The following is a 14599-nucleotide window of genomic DNA, read 5'->3' on the forward strand; positions in this document are numbered from 1 at the left end:
TGGATTAAAATATTTGGTACTTTCTGCCAAATGTCGCCATGCAAGTGTCCTTTATACAATATTAGAATGACATTACAAGATGCAAAACAACCCAATATCTTGAAAAGAAAAAAATCTAAGATAACTCTTGAGGTGTATTTAGTAGAGCATGTTTATAAAGCTTTTTTTCCCACCTTGAATGCAAAACGTATATTTTTGTACACTTTTGACTTACTGCTCTGTGTGTTGTTCTGTCAACAATCTGTTTTTTTTATGCTGCATCCTACTGTTGAGGATTAATCAATTACTCAATTAGTTGACAATTGTTTCAATAGTCGATTAAACATGATCAATTAACAGTTTTAGCCATAGAGTGAAGCTTGTTGGATGCTTCGTATCTAATTTACTATGAAAAGAAAATCGTAAGCAGGTTTTTATTGGTCTGTCTCATGAAATCCGAATGAATCCTTCCAGCATCTTTGCTCGCTGTGTCGTTCAAGGCGTGTGTTTGTGTGTGCCAGCAGCCGTCGTACCGCTCCTCATTGGCCGAGCAGCCGACGCGGACCTCGCTGGACCTGGAGCTGGACCTCCAGGCCTGCAGGACGCGTCTGCGGCAGCTGATGGAGGAGCTGAGCGCCCTGAGGGAACTCAAGCTGCGGCTGGAGGAGCCGCAGGCCAGCGACGCCGACGAGCTGCCCACCTGGGCCCTGAGGGACGAGCGCTTCCGCTGCCTGCTCAGAGAGGCCCAGAGACAGGTAAAACCGGACATGGCGACGTTTACACGAGACCGCTGCCTGAAAACTGACGGCTATTTTCGGTCATTGAAAAGGGGAAAAGTTCCAGGTTTAGACTGAGTCGTCTTGAGTCAGCTGTAGTTGCAATTCCATGGCCACAAGACGGCGCTGTGGTTTTAGCGTGTTGTCTAACGCTCATTCGCTGTTGGCTTCAGCTTCCACCTCGCTAGCTTACATCTCATTATAAACAGAAATCCGTCTCCCATGAACAAAGTGTCCATGTAACATTTACTCCTTATCAGGAAGTGTGCTACACTGAATAGGTTTTGTCGCGCAACGCGTTCCGCCATTGTGTGCAACAGGCCGTGCATTCTTGCATAAACGGAGCAGCAGTGCGTTCTGCGCATGTGCGCTTTCATATCTGCCGAGTACTTCACACCAGCGCCGTTGAAGAGATTTTATTTTGAGAAAGAGAGAGTGACATGATGCTTATACGGACTGCTTCTCACCTCCGCGGGGTCTGTTACAGAAAAGTTTCATTCGGGGGCTTTGCTTGCCCCGCAGCAGCAAGTTGACTGTGGTGTCGCCCCCTGCAGGCCAACCAGAGCAAGCAGGAGCAGCGTCAGGAGGAGGCAGCAGAGAGGAGGCTGAGGAAGGCTTCCAGAGAGGTTCTGCAGATGAGAGGGCAGAACCAGAAGGAACCCCTGCCGGTGCAGACATTCAGGTTGGAAAACAAATTCACATCTTTTCACTTTACAGAAATTTAGATGCATTCTTTTTTCATAAAACATTTTGCAGAAATAGCTTCGTTTGCCTTGTTTCCGTCTGCGCCTGCTTGCAAGCAGCTACAATTTCCGGCGTTAAAGCAGCAGTGTTTTCGTCGGCACACCAACCCTGCCATAAATTATTGGGATATGACAACCATTTTCAGGCATGCCACTGCAAGAAAACAGAAACCTACCTGCAGAAGTGTTGCTTGGCTTCAGCTGCTGCTCTTTAAAAACAAAAATCCAGCACTTAATGCAAGCAAATTAGCTTCACCCTGTACACCACATGCCAAATTGGTAGCCAAATGAGCATTTTAGCCAAATCATAAGTATTTTTCAGCTCTAAACTGTTGCAAACTTGAAAGCTAATATGTTTTAATCAGATGATGTGTGTTTACGTAGGGATGATGGCCTGAAGAGATGGGCACTTTATATGAAGGTGACCATCGTTATTAGGCAACTTCTATTCCAAAAGACAGATTAGACTGACTGAAAAAATGGTAAAGTTTGCCAAAGAGATGCAGTAATCTTAAAAAAACATGATGCTGGGGTGTGATCACGGATCAAGTCAACACGTTCTTGTACAAAGTCAACAAGCCTCACGCTCAGAAAATGGGACGCTCATTAGCTGCCAACACAGAACCAACCATGACGCCGACACGTTTCTCAAAGGCTTTATGGGAAGATGAGAAGCTGCTTTGATTTTTTTTATTTTTCTCCTCCTTGTCACGTGTCCAAAAAGGCCAAAAATAGTTGGAAGTTGCCTGAGCTTTTCATCTCTGCAGCTCCTCCAGAGTTGCCACGATCCTCTCGGCCGTCTCTCTGATTGCTGCCCTCTCTCAAATCTACCATATCTGATAAATTGTCACAGCAGCGTCAATGTTTGTAACATGGCTGCAGAAAGCATGCTCAGTAAAATGCGTTCGCTAAATGCTACAATCTCACATAAATGTTTTTGGGTAAAGGTGGAAAAGAAGGATATAGAAGTAAAGGGGGTTAAGTATAAATACATGCCACACTTTTCAGCAACAGGTTTTGCATTAATCTGTGTTTTTTTCTGCAGAGAGAAGATGGCGTTTTTCACCAGACCAAGGTTCAACATACCTCCTTTGCCAGCTGACGATGTATGAGGGCTCACCTCTGTTTTTTGTGACTAAACATGAAGTATTTGTCCTTTTTTTTGTTTTTGTTTTTTTTTTCCCCCCCCTGGGCTCATGAAGTACAGAACTGTTTCTGTTGACGATACCAGACATGTGACCTGCAGATGAAGACCTGAATGTTTTTTACATTTTCAGAAGCCTTTGTGTGCCTTTTTCTTTTGTTGTTTTTTACAAACACCACACAGTTCTTGACGACACGGTTGTATAATTCCTTTTTTTTTTTTTTTTTCACGGGGGAGACGACGATTTTCAGACCTTGTTTCTGTCTGACCCTACTTCGGTTTGTGCTTACAAAAGGCTGGAAGACGGGAACAAAAGTCTGTTTGGACAAATTCACTGTACTGTAACTTATTTTATAGTACTTTTTTCTTTTTTTTTTCCTCGAAGGAAATAAAATGCTTCCTGCTTATTAAATGTATTTTGTAGTATTTGAACAAATAGCACTTCATTGTTTTTACAAGCATTAAAATTAAACTATTGCCTGATATTTGTTTCTGTTAAATCTTGAGAGATATTTACATAATAAAATGACTTTGTAACCAACTTTTGTTACAGATGTCATTATTTTGTCCTTAAAATTAATATTTCATGTGCCTTTCAAAATATATATGAGACTGTATTCAAATTTTCTTTTTAAATTACATGAACATTTTCAGTGAAGATAAAAAGCCCATTAATCTGCATGTCAACACCTGCTGTGGTGCATTTCAGGTGCAGGAGTTTTTATTTGTTGGCCGTAAACCTGCGCTGGGATGAACAACACCTATTCTGCCGACGCAGACGTTTTTATTTGATTTTTTTTTTTTTGCTTCAAATGTGTCACACAGCGTTACATGCAGATTCGTCTCAAACCGCACACGGGTTTTGATGACCCCGTTTTGAGTGCATTTCTGCCGATTCTTGAGAAGTCGTACCGCACAGCTGCGTCAGCTGCTTATCTCCTCATGACTTCCTGTCGAGGCGTTTTTCTACGCGAGCCGATGAGAGAGGAGCGCCGCCGGCCCCGAGGAGGAGGAGCGGCGAGACTGGATTTCTGCTGCATTCCTTCTGCCGTTTACAACGAAGGCGATGTTCCCACAGCTCGCCACTTGAAGGAGAAAAAACAAAACAAAACCCGACACTCCTCCAGGTGAAGAAAAAATGTAATAAAAATCCAGGCCTCTGCTTGTCTGATCGATGGCAACGAGGCGAGCCGACACTTTGGCTCCCGGAGAGACTAATGTACAGCGAGGTTAGCTTTTCAGCATCTTAATTTCATTTAAGGTTAAAATCAAAACAAACAAACAAAAAAAACCCAATGTAGACAGTAAGGTGTAAAGCAATGGTTTAAAGAGTTTTTAAAAAAGAAGCGATTTATGAAAACAGCAGGTGTTCGAAGTGACGTACCAGCTGCTGATCAGACCGATATGAGATCCTAGAGTCACTTTGAGTGAAAATACCACAAAGACAATGGATCTAAACACGATTTAACTGCTTTGATACGAAACAAAAATGATCCCTTCTGCTGCAAAAAACATCTTTATAGTGAAACTTTTGTTTTTAATCAAACATATTGAGAACTGGAAAAAAAAAAAAATTTTTAAAAAGAAAACAGATTCCTTACGTTGCAAAGCTCTGTAGGTTCTGATGTTCCTTTAGTTGGACTATTTGCGCTTCTTTTTTTGTTTTTGCAACAAGAAATTTCTCCTCCTTGGAAGCAAGAGGGAAGCTTTCAGCCAGCTGACAGGCAGTGCGGGAAATAGAAGTGCTTACAGAGAGAAAAATCCATACCCTAACCCTAACCCTTTTCTGTCGTCTCAAAAAAAAAAAACCCTACACTTTACACTTACTGGAAAAACTGCAGCGATTTTGTCTGTTTCTGTACCAGATGTCTCTGTATAGTTTTTACTTTTTTTTTTGTTTAACCAAGTAGTACATATGTGATTAGCTTGTAAAAAATGTATGAATGAGATTTTTAAACTGTTTTTAAAAAACAAAAGCAAACTGAACAAGATGTACCAAATAAAACTCTCCGATCCACGTTTCATGTCGACACCGACACGTTTCTCTTTGTGAATAAAAAAGAAAAAAAGTTAAGAATCTACAAAAGCACCTGAGAGTCTTTACAATCACAGATTAAAGGAGGACAGGCGCAGGAACATGTCCCCACTTGTCTCGGGGGACGGAGGACGCTGTCCTCGGGTCAGCGCTCTAGATGGGGATGGAAACGATGGTGGGCAGTTCCCCGATGGGGGGCGGGTTGTACTTCTCCACCCTCATCAGGCGTCTTAGGATGTCGTCTCGATCGCGCGGCCAGCCGTAGACGTGAGTGTTCTGGAGCCAGTTGGGAACGTGACACTGCAAAAAACACAAATCGAGACGCCAAGAGATTTTGTTTTTTTTATTTTTCTCCTCTCAACGCCATGGATCCGTGTGGCGTTACGACGACTTACCTTTTTAGCCCCGGGAAACAAAATGGGAATGAACCTGAAATTCTTGCTTCCGTTCTGGATGAACTCATTCTGAAGCTGAGTGACACACACACACACACACCGGTGAGTCTGGGCTGCGTTTTAAAGACGAGCTGAGAGCGGAGGCGACTCTGACCTGTTTGTGGATGTAAACGGTGTTGAAGGTCCTCTCGTCGTTCTCCAGGTCGAACGGAGACGTGGTCACCGTCTCGTAGTACTTGGGACTGATGATGATGATGATCAGGTACTCTTTCTGAGAGAGCAGATAAACATCGTCACTCATCAAAATCCACCGGAGGACGGCTTCCAAAGGCAAGTCTACTCTTGCTCCGGATGACACAACAGTCCATCAAAGAGATGAAAAGATTACCTCTGATGGGTTTTTAATGTTTCCATTCCTTTTTAAAGATCTGCTCTTACCTCGCTGAGGTACCGCTCCATGAAGTCGATCTTGCTTATGCTTCTGTACTGATGCTCAAAAATGTCAATCTAGAACAAAGACAGACATGTGTATGTTAAGCTCTTAACTAATTAAAGAAACCCCCAACATGGAGGTCCACACAGTCAGAAATGAACATTTATTGTTGAAACGTGTTACTATAAGCAGGGTTGCACTGCAAACTTAAATCTAGAAAAACTGAAATTTCACTTGGTCTTTTTTTTTTTTTAAGTCTGGGTAAGTGTTGATAAAAGTCTGATTTTCTGGAATTAATTTCATATTTAATTAGAAGAAAGATAAAAATTGGTATTTCCAGAAGATGAACTCCTAATCAACAATCACTGTGGTTTTGGAGCTGATGACAAACATTCATTTAAAGATTAAGAAAACTAACTTCTGGTTTTTAAACTAGACCCAAAGTCTCCGGCTGGGACCAGCTGAGACGCCAAGCATAGGATTGATCTTCCTACTCTTTATATTTCATGTTAAGACAGTTTCAGCACCAACAAAAAATAAACAATGGTGGAACACAATTTAAATAACTGGTTGTGTTTTAAGCTTCAAATCAAGGAGGGAATTATTATTTTAAGATTTTCCTCATTTTTGTATCGTTTATATCAACCATCAGCCACTCTAATTATTATTTCAACTTCATTTTCATAACTATTTTTCCTACTAATTCATGATAATAAAAGAAACATAAAGAACACGTCCCTTGTTTGGTTAGAGAAATGACGAAGAGTAAATTTAGCAACGCAGAGCCTCAGTCTGAGTGAAGCATAAGTTATGAAAAGGTAGAAATGAAGGGAGCATGTTGGCATGGCAACATTAACAAGGTGTGGTCAGCTGTGTGTCGTCAGGACGTCCCGTCCCACCACACATGTTGGCGCTCTGGTAAAGTTGGTCCACAGTGTGTGGAATCAGGCATCACCATCACTGTTGCTTAAAGCTCTCCGCTATAGACTCACTCTGAAGCTCTGATCATTCTGCGATGCATTCACTTGCACTCAGACATCTGACGTTAACTCATTAAGAACCAGTTCACACATATTCACATCCAACAGAGCGATAATATGCGCTTTTATTTAAAGATACATAGAACATTTTGAGTTGGGATGTTTGGACTTATCTGTAAGGGATTTCTACTGAGTATTGTGCTGCTTTGTTTTTCATTAGGAATGTCAAATAGTCGAAAGCACAGCCACAAAAAAAACAAACGACGATTGCCACATACGTGAGTGTCGAAGCCGTTGTGTCGCAGCAGAGCAACAAACTTGATGATCTCGTTGACGTGTTTGTCGTTGTCGGCTTCGTACGTGACGAAGACCCGCCCTGCGTTCAGAGACGGACAGTTAGAGGCGGCTCTGCAGCGGCGCCGTCTGCTGCTGCTGCGGCCGCCGAGACTTACTCTGCTCCAGAGAGAGCGGCGTGCTGTACGCAGGGTGTCTCTCTTTGACCGGGACGTTGTGGCCGCTGCAAGGAAACACAAAGAACTTCAGGGCCAAACCTTGTAATAAACACACAGTGAGGCTGGTTTAAAACTCGAGCAGGGCTGTCGGCGTTACGGCGTCTGAACATTTCATCACGCCGATATTGCATAACGCAGATTGGTCAAATGATCTGCTTTGGTCTAAAAGACAGCAGAAAGCTTTTGGGTTTGAACGACAGCGGGAGGTGAAAGGTATTTCCGCTGCAGCAACAAAAGTCGAACATTTTTCAACTTTCTTGTGTTGCGGCTACATGTTTGAGCTCGAAATTTCACATACGCGAATTATGCCATCGCACGAGTTCCACGTGGAGACGGACGTCTACAGATTAACGTTTAAACTTCCTTTAAAACTCCCTAAATATAAAACCCTGGAAAACGGAGAAATTTCACACATGTTTGGTTTGAGACGATAAAACATTTTCTGAACCATTTTTTAAACGTGCATGCAGCATGTTTCAAAAAAGAAATACAAAGAAGTTCTTGGTATTTCCTTGGTATGGGGGCAGTTGCCCAGGGCGACATCAGAAAGGGGTGGGACACCCAAGAACTGTAAAATAAAATATTTGATCTGTCAGTTGTTTCCTACTCTTTTTATGCATGTGTGATAAAGTAAGTTCCCCTTGATTGTCGTTGATAACAGAGAGACTATCTGCTTTCTAATACAAGAAAAACTAACCAGAAAAAAAAACAACATATAATTGCTTCCATTTTAACTGGTTGGAGTGCAGAAGAAGGAGGAGGTTGCCTGGGGCAACATTGCTGCAAAAACCACAACTGCGTGCATATTTATATTTCAAGCTTTCAAAGTTAGGCATAGTGATTAATCATGATTAATCACAGCATGAGAGAGATTAATCAGATACATTTTTTTTAATCAAATGCCAGCACTAAACTCACATGTGTGTGAATCCAGCTCCAGGGGTCCTGCAGTCTTCTGGGTCTAACAGACAAAAAACAGAATCAAGGAAACCTGCCAGCTGCACACTGAGCGCGGTTGTCAGAGAGTGGAGGACCAGACTTACAGTACGAGCTGTAAGCTGGGTTGTACTGAGGCCAGGCGCGGTTGTTGGCCACGGGCCGCCTGCTGAAGGCGTCCGCCGGACACTGAGCACAGCAGGGGGGGCCCTGTGGCGGGCACGAGTACGGAGACAGGGTGTGGTGGTAGAGCTCGGCCGAAGGCGGGTTGGAGTGCAGCGACAGCGGCTGCTCCAGGCTCATGTGGCCGCTGTGGTGGCTGGGGAGGGAGGCGGACTTGTCTCTGGACAGGCAGCTGTCCTGGGAGCAGCTGGAGTAATCCTTGTGGCCCAGGCAGGACGGCAGGCTGCTGGGGTAGCCCGTGCAGCTGCTGGCCAGGCTCGGGTGGAGCATGTTGACCTGGCTGGGGAACGGGGTGGGCTGGTTGTACCCGGCAGAGAGGCTGTGGGGCAGCCGTGAGAAGCAGAAGCTGGAGGAGGGGAACGACAGGCCCTGCTCTCGGTTCCACCCCCGCCGGCTGAACACGGAGTCGTCGGGGAACGGCGTGCGGTCCGAGGGCCGGCGGTGGGCGTCGAGGTCGGACGCGGGGTCCGCTCTGTGGACGGTGCTGGCTTTTCTCTCCTCTGTGTTCATGGTCTCATCGTCCTCTTCAGGCGTGTTGTGGCAGGTGCTCAGCTGGCTGACATAACTGGAAGCAGAAACAGACACTGTAAAACAAAAGTACTTTAAAAAATGAACAGTAAATAAAACTGTTAGGCTGTGAACAACAAAACATTATCTTACTGTAGAGAACACATTGAATAAAAATAATTCAATATAAATTTCAAATCATTTTAACAGTTATGAGATGTAGAAAATACAGAAATGTATTGCAAAAATCATTTTAAAATGTTTTTTTAATTCATAGAAAAATACCATGTTACTGCCAGCAGTTAATCAGGCTAAAATTAACTGCACTGATCGGCCAAAATGACAGATTTTGCTGATGTTTACATTTAAAGCTACAGTGTAAAACTGAAAACAAGACTGGAAACGTAATTTTTACAGAGCATAGAACTGCAGTTCTCAAACTGTGAGACAAATGTTGTTGTTTTTAAATTTATATACAAGCTAATTAACTTCTATGTAGAGCAAATAAGTAAAAACAGACACAAAGTTAAAAATCACTGACCTTTGTTCTAAAAAGCTAAAAGTCTCTCTTACTGAGGTGCCAGAGAAAGAGTCAGACAGATCAGTGTTTTCACCGGCTGAAAAATATCTCCTCTATTGCTGCTGCGCGCTGCTGGTCAGCTGGCTGATAGCTCCTACACTTTTTGATTGCTTATTGAAAAATTTGTCAAAATTTGTTTGTGCTCTGTGTAATTTCCCATTACACAGAGCACAAACTGTCATGGTTTCGAAAACTAAAGGAACAGCACAGTAACCTGTATTAATGAATGTAGGCTATGGAAACAGCTGCAGGGCATGGCAGGCGTGCTCAGCTGCGAACTGGTTATCCCAGAAAACAGCCCGACTCAAAATGCAGCTGCTTTTATCGTTCCTCCACTGTTCACTCTGATCACCATAAACAAAAGCCCACAGACGTCCTGTGCAGAGTTACACTGTAGCTTAAACAAATGCAGTAAATGTTAGCTGCAAAACATAACAGCTATCAATAAATGTTGGGCATAATTATTATTACTTTAAAAATCTATATTAAATAATTTTTGCAGCTGTAAGAACGGCGAATTAAACTTATTTTATATGTTTTGTTTTATATGTTAGTGTAAAAGACCATGATACTATTTTTGGGTTGAACAACATGTCGCCAATATATCATCATAGCAATATGAGTGTGTGCGATACTCATATCGCAGAGAGAGACTGTTTGCAGTGTGAAAATTCTTGGCTAACATAATATATAATAGTTTTAACTTTTAAGCTGTTTTTATGCTAACATTGTCATGGTTATATTGACCAGCTTTATCACAATCACAAATTTTGCCAATATCACACAGCCCAACTATTTTTTACAAGATATTATCAAACCGAGGGAAATGTCACACTGGGAATAGCATCAGATCCAGCTTAACAACGGTCTGCCAGGAAACTAGTGGGATATGCTAAATCCTGATAGCGTTTCTGGCTAATAACCATTTCAAACACTAACAGAATATGTTAAGTAACTGATATGCATTATATATGTAAGTGTTTAATATGATGAATCATATCACCAGAAGTGTAAATAAATGGTTTATATAACAGCCTATGTTTTAATCCCATGGCTGCTGTGTTGGTTTTTGACGTCAGCGTTACTGAAAAACACCAGACTTTACCACTTCAGCTTTTGGAGACTTCCTGTCTACCTTTTGAGTTTGGAACATGGACAACTCAACTTGATACACAAATCTGGATGCATCATTAATTTGCATCCTTCAACCATACTACACAGTAACACAGACAATAGTGATATATACTTTTTGCCTTCTGGTTTGTCGTTATTAAAAAGCAGCACCTCCAGGAAGTCCAAGTTCTGTCGCATTACTGTCTTCAAAGCGTCTCAGTTTGGTGGCTATCTGGAAACTTTAGTATTTTACTGAGCTGGAAATTGTCACAGAAAGAGTGAGAATACTTGTCCTAGATCACCGAGTGAAACTGAGCCATGATGCTGAACAGAAACGTCTGTTTTAAATCGCAATGGGTTTCCAAACGTCCCGAAAAACATTTGATGATTAGACTGTTTAAGTCAAAAAGCGATAAGGTTAGTCCTTTATTTACGAGGCCAGTCCTTTTTATTTAGGGTTTGAATGCAGCATCATATTAACCATACGAAGACATTCTCAAACTATTTTAGAAAAAACATACATTCACATCTTTACAAGTAGCGACACATGTATAGTTTTCTGTTTTAAATATCTTTTTTTCATATAAATTACTTGTTTGAATTGTGCACTGGCATTAATCAGCAACTTAAAAAAAACATTATGATGCAATCTATTAATTCATATTGGGGAAAACAGAACTCAGATGCATTACTGCGATGAAGAAATATGGAATATTGTCCTTTTTAATGGTTAGTGATTAAACAAAAGTCAGGACCAAAGACGTGGAGAAATAAATGAATAAGGTGATAAATATTTTTGATTCCTGTTTAAGTTGCTCACATTATAACCATTTTGTTCTACAGTTATTTTTTGTTGCAACAGCATTTTTCATTCAGTTCATCTTTCTGTTTGTTATTAATGGATTTCATTTCAAACAGGTTTTTTTTTTTAAAAAAATCAAGAGAACAAGCAAACAGTAGGACAGAGAGAAACACGTATAACCAAGAACAAAATTATTAGTTTGCCATCACTGTTCTGTTTCTTATCACAAAGATGCATCTACTGAAGCTCGCTGAAAACAACTTCCTAAAAAACAAAAAAAGCTCGCAGGTTCCCGTCGTCGTGTTCGTTGGGCTCACCTATTCGGGACGGGCAGAGAGCAGACCGAGGTGGGCAGCATCGTTGAGCTTATTCCACCTGACATCCATGTGTGTGTGTGTGAGCCTCTTTTAAGATGCGTTTGAACTTCTGTTAAGGATAAAACAAACAAACACAAAAAAAACAGATATCTGATGCAAAGGTCAGTATAGACAGAGCTGCGGCGTCTTGCTTTTTTTTTTTTCTGTTTTATCAGCCCACACCAGTGTGAGAGAGTGTTTGATTTGCATGTGTGCGCACCGGGACATGACAGCGTTTCTTCCACACAGGGGACTTTTCTCTAAGTGAGTGGAGTTAACACATGGGGATCAGGAAATGATGTCTGTCATTTACACAGGGGGAGAAATCAAACACTTTAACAGGTGAAACAGATATTCGCCCGCTGACAGATTTCTCATTTTTGTGTTTCGTCACCACTTGGATGTTTCAGATTGTCTAAACAAACTCTTCAAATGATGATTTTGCTCACTAAAAGGCAAATTCCCCTTATGTTAGAATGTAATCACACTCTTGTAATGACGTGTAACGATGGCACTTGACAACATGTAATGTTTCAATTGTTGACTGTGTGTTCTGACTTTGCATATTTGTGTTTTTATGATCTAAAGCACCTTGTTGCTGAAATGTGCTATAAAAAATAACATTTGATTTGATTGACTGATGAATTGGCTGAGATTACCCACAATGCTCTGTTCGGGTTCAGTCACCGCATCTCGACCTGGTTACGGCCAGATCTGCAGAATCAAGAGACGTGTCCCAGAACAGGCGAGAAACTAATTTATCAGCGTCTGTCAGTCTCGCAAGCGTTACAAAACCATAACGAAGGTTTTGGCGAACCAAAATTATTTCAAGAGTCCTTCAACGACTCAACAAGGCCACAAGGAACCCAGAAACAACATCTAAAGCACTGCAGGCTCATTCAAGGTCAGAGTTCACGATGTAACAATAAGAAAAAGACCGGGCAAAAAAACTGGCATCCATGAGAGATTTCCAAATCTTCACAAAAAAGACAAAAATTGAAAGTTTTGGAAGGTTTGCCACTCGTTACAACCAGCCGCGTAACGAGTTTTTCTAAAACATCATTTTAGAAAAATGATATCATACTAACAGTCAAACATGGTGGTGGCAGCATCATGGTCACAGTTGGGTTAAACAGCAGGAAAATGATCAAAATACACCAGCATGTCACCTGCTGAACGGTAAAAAAAAACAAAAAAACAAAGGCTCCAAAGTGGCTCTGATGTTACCTTAAATAGGTTGTAATGTTTCTTTAGTGTAGCGAAATCAAAACAATTCGGCTAAGAAAAGCAGGCCAAAATTCCTCCAGAGATGAAAAAGATTCATTTCCAGTTATCATTAACTTTCGATGGAGGTTGTTGCTGTCGAGGTACAACTAGTTATCAGGTTTGAGTGACAATCACTTTTCCACATAGGGTTATGTTGGTTTGGAAATTTACCCAGCTTATCTTATCTGCCTGCTACTAAAATTCGATCTGAAAGGGCAAATACTTTTTTTTCACATCACCATATAACTAATACAGTTCTGTAGCACTGCGTTTGCATTTTGAGGTGTTTCTTAAAACACTGGTTTCCCAACTTTGCGGCTTCCAAGCTGCAAAGCAACACTGCAATTATGATAATTATGAAGTCCAGGACGACAACAAGAGTCAGAACAACTGATGCTCTATTTTAAGACAAGTGGAAAACAAAAGTTTGGTAAGAGCTTCTGGTAGAAGTAATCATGAAACAAATGTTTGGAGGTAATTTCAAGACCCCAACATGGGTGTCTAGTGGCCTGTTATGGGTTCCCGACCCCACCTTCGGAAAACACTAGTTTTAAAGCACCACCTCACGATTCCTACCACCTGTTTAAATGCTCCGTGATGTTAACAATCCTTTCTGTTGACGGGGAAATAAAGCGGAGAGCTCTCTCTTCAAATCTGCATATAGGTTATTATCATAACAGCCGTATAAGCCAGTTTTAGGTGGGTTTGTCTTCCAACACCCCCCCCAGGATTCCCGTAAATGAAAATAACACTCGCTGATAACCTCCATGTGGTCGCACAGATAAAGCGGCTCGCTCTTTCCACTGAGGCTGACCCAGATACCGCTCCGTCAACTCGGACTCACTGCTCAACCTTCACGCATCCGTACACCTCCAGACACTCTGTAGGAGAATTATACAAAAAAAAAAAAAACCCCACAAAAAACCCTGTCACCTCCAAAACGCTTGTATGTTATCCAAGGGGTCCATGAGAACGCCGGTGTCCTCGTGACAGTTAACGGCATTTATTTAAAAAACCGTCATTTATTAAAAAACCGTCATTTATTAAAAAAACCGTCAGCTCAATTATCCAAAATAACAGACGGAATAACAACATGACGCAACTCCAGGTTAACTTACCGTCGGCGCTTCAGGTGAAAAAGTCTCATTTGAGTAGCTCAGCCAAAACTAGCAACGGTGAGTCGCCACTCCGGAACAGAAAGTGTACAGTTTTCAGTGCCGTCGTCCCGTCATGCCAGGTGGATGCTAGAGTGAAGCTTCAACTCGAGGCGAGGTGTTATTTAGTGCAGCTTTACCGCCCCGACACTGAAACCCCACCTTCCTCCTCCTCTTCCTCCTCCTCCACGCAGCATGGGCGAGGACAACAACTGCTCGGTTTCCTCTTCTAAACTAAACTAAATTTATCTTTTAAAAATTATCTCATTATAGATTAAATATGTTAACAATTTATCATCCAGGCAGGGGCGTATCAAGCTTCTTTTTTTTTTAAAGTAGGAGGTTCTGGGAAGGGAAATTACCCAGCAGGCAAAAATATAAAGCAATTTACACAGATAGAAATCACTGAGTGTTTCTAAAAGACACAGCATAGGACAGTGCAAAGAAAGCTGCTGCACAGAAACTGTCCAGTGAGTGGGAGTGAGTGGGTTGAACTATTTAGTAAAGTAAGAAAGGTCTTGGTAACACTTTATTTGAAAGGGTGTTCATAAGACTGACATGACATAATAACACCTGTTATGAACATGAAAGAGTCTTCATGAATGTTTGTTGTCATGAAGTGTCATTCGATAAATAATGACACTATTAATGCAAAGTTGACACTTTTAATGGACTTTCAATATAAATTTTAATAGAACTTTGCAT

The 14599-nt window shown here is 41.6% G+C and overlaps 2 protein-coding genes across 6 annotated transcripts in view; one reads left to right on the forward strand and one right to left on the reverse strand.

Annotated features, from left to right (window-relative positions):
• The window catches only part of wwc3 (WWC family member 3), a 39271-nt gene extending 36466 nt beyond the window's left edge, over nt 1-2805 (forward strand). For 2 of the 4 annotated variants that reach the window (XM_032572005.1, XM_032572007.1), the window contains exons 21-23: nt 501-734; nt 1310-1437; nt 2544-2805. In XM_032572005.1, coding sequence (XP_032427896.1) covers nt 501-734; nt 1310-1437; nt 2544-2610 — 429 coding nt within the window. In that variant the 3' untranslated portion in view covers nt 2611-2805. The remainder of the gene's footprint in view (nt 1-500; nt 735-1309; nt 1438-2543) is intronic. The other 2 variants (XM_032572006.1, XM_032572008.1) reach the window with 1 other exon arrangement.
• Nucleotides 2806-2852: 47 nt separating this feature from the next.
• On the reverse strand, nt 2853-14045 carry traf3ip2l (TRAF3 interacting protein 2-like). Of its 2 annotated transcripts, XM_032572009.1 has the most exons (10): nt 13859-14043; nt 11436-11544; nt 8041-8681; nt 7916-7958; nt 6938-7002; nt 6764-6861; nt 5511-5579; nt 5227-5343; nt 5073-5147; nt 2853-4977 (listed from the first exon to the last, which is right to left on the reverse strand). In XM_032572009.1, exons 2-10 carry the CDS (start codon nt 11498-11500, stop codon nt 4831-4833), a joined length of 1320 nt encoding a protein of 439 aa, XP_032427900.1. In that variant the 5' UTR covers nt 11501-11544; nt 13859-14043; the 3' UTR covers nt 2853-4830. The 2 variants fall into 2 exon arrangements, with proteins under 2 accessions (XP_032427900.1, XP_032427901.1); XM_032572010.1 differs by lacking the exon at nt 11436-11544 and having other exon boundaries at nt 13859-14045.
• Between the last annotated feature and the right edge of the window lie 554 nt (nt 14046-14599).

This window comes from Xiphophorus hellerii, chromosome 9 (assembly GCF_003331165.1).
Source record: "Xiphophorus hellerii strain 12219 chromosome 9, Xiphophorus_hellerii-4.1, whole genome shotgun sequence".
Taxonomy (NCBI): Eukaryota; Metazoa; Chordata; class Actinopteri; order Cyprinodontiformes; family Poeciliidae; genus Xiphophorus; species Xiphophorus hellerii.

Coding starts and splice junctions, on each gene's coding strand:
- traf3ip2l (XM_032572009.1), bottom strand. CDS start 11,500: ATGTCAGGTGGAATAAGCTCAACGATGCTGCCCACCTCGGTCTGCTCT. Junction 7,959..8,040: donor CCCAGCTTACAGCTCGTACT/GTAAGTCTGGTC, acceptor TTTGTCTGTTAG/ACCCAGAAGACTGCAGGACC. Junction 5,580..6,763: donor ACAACGGCTTCGACACTCAC/GTATGTGGCAAT, acceptor TCTTTGTTCTAG/ATTGACATTTTTGAGCATCA.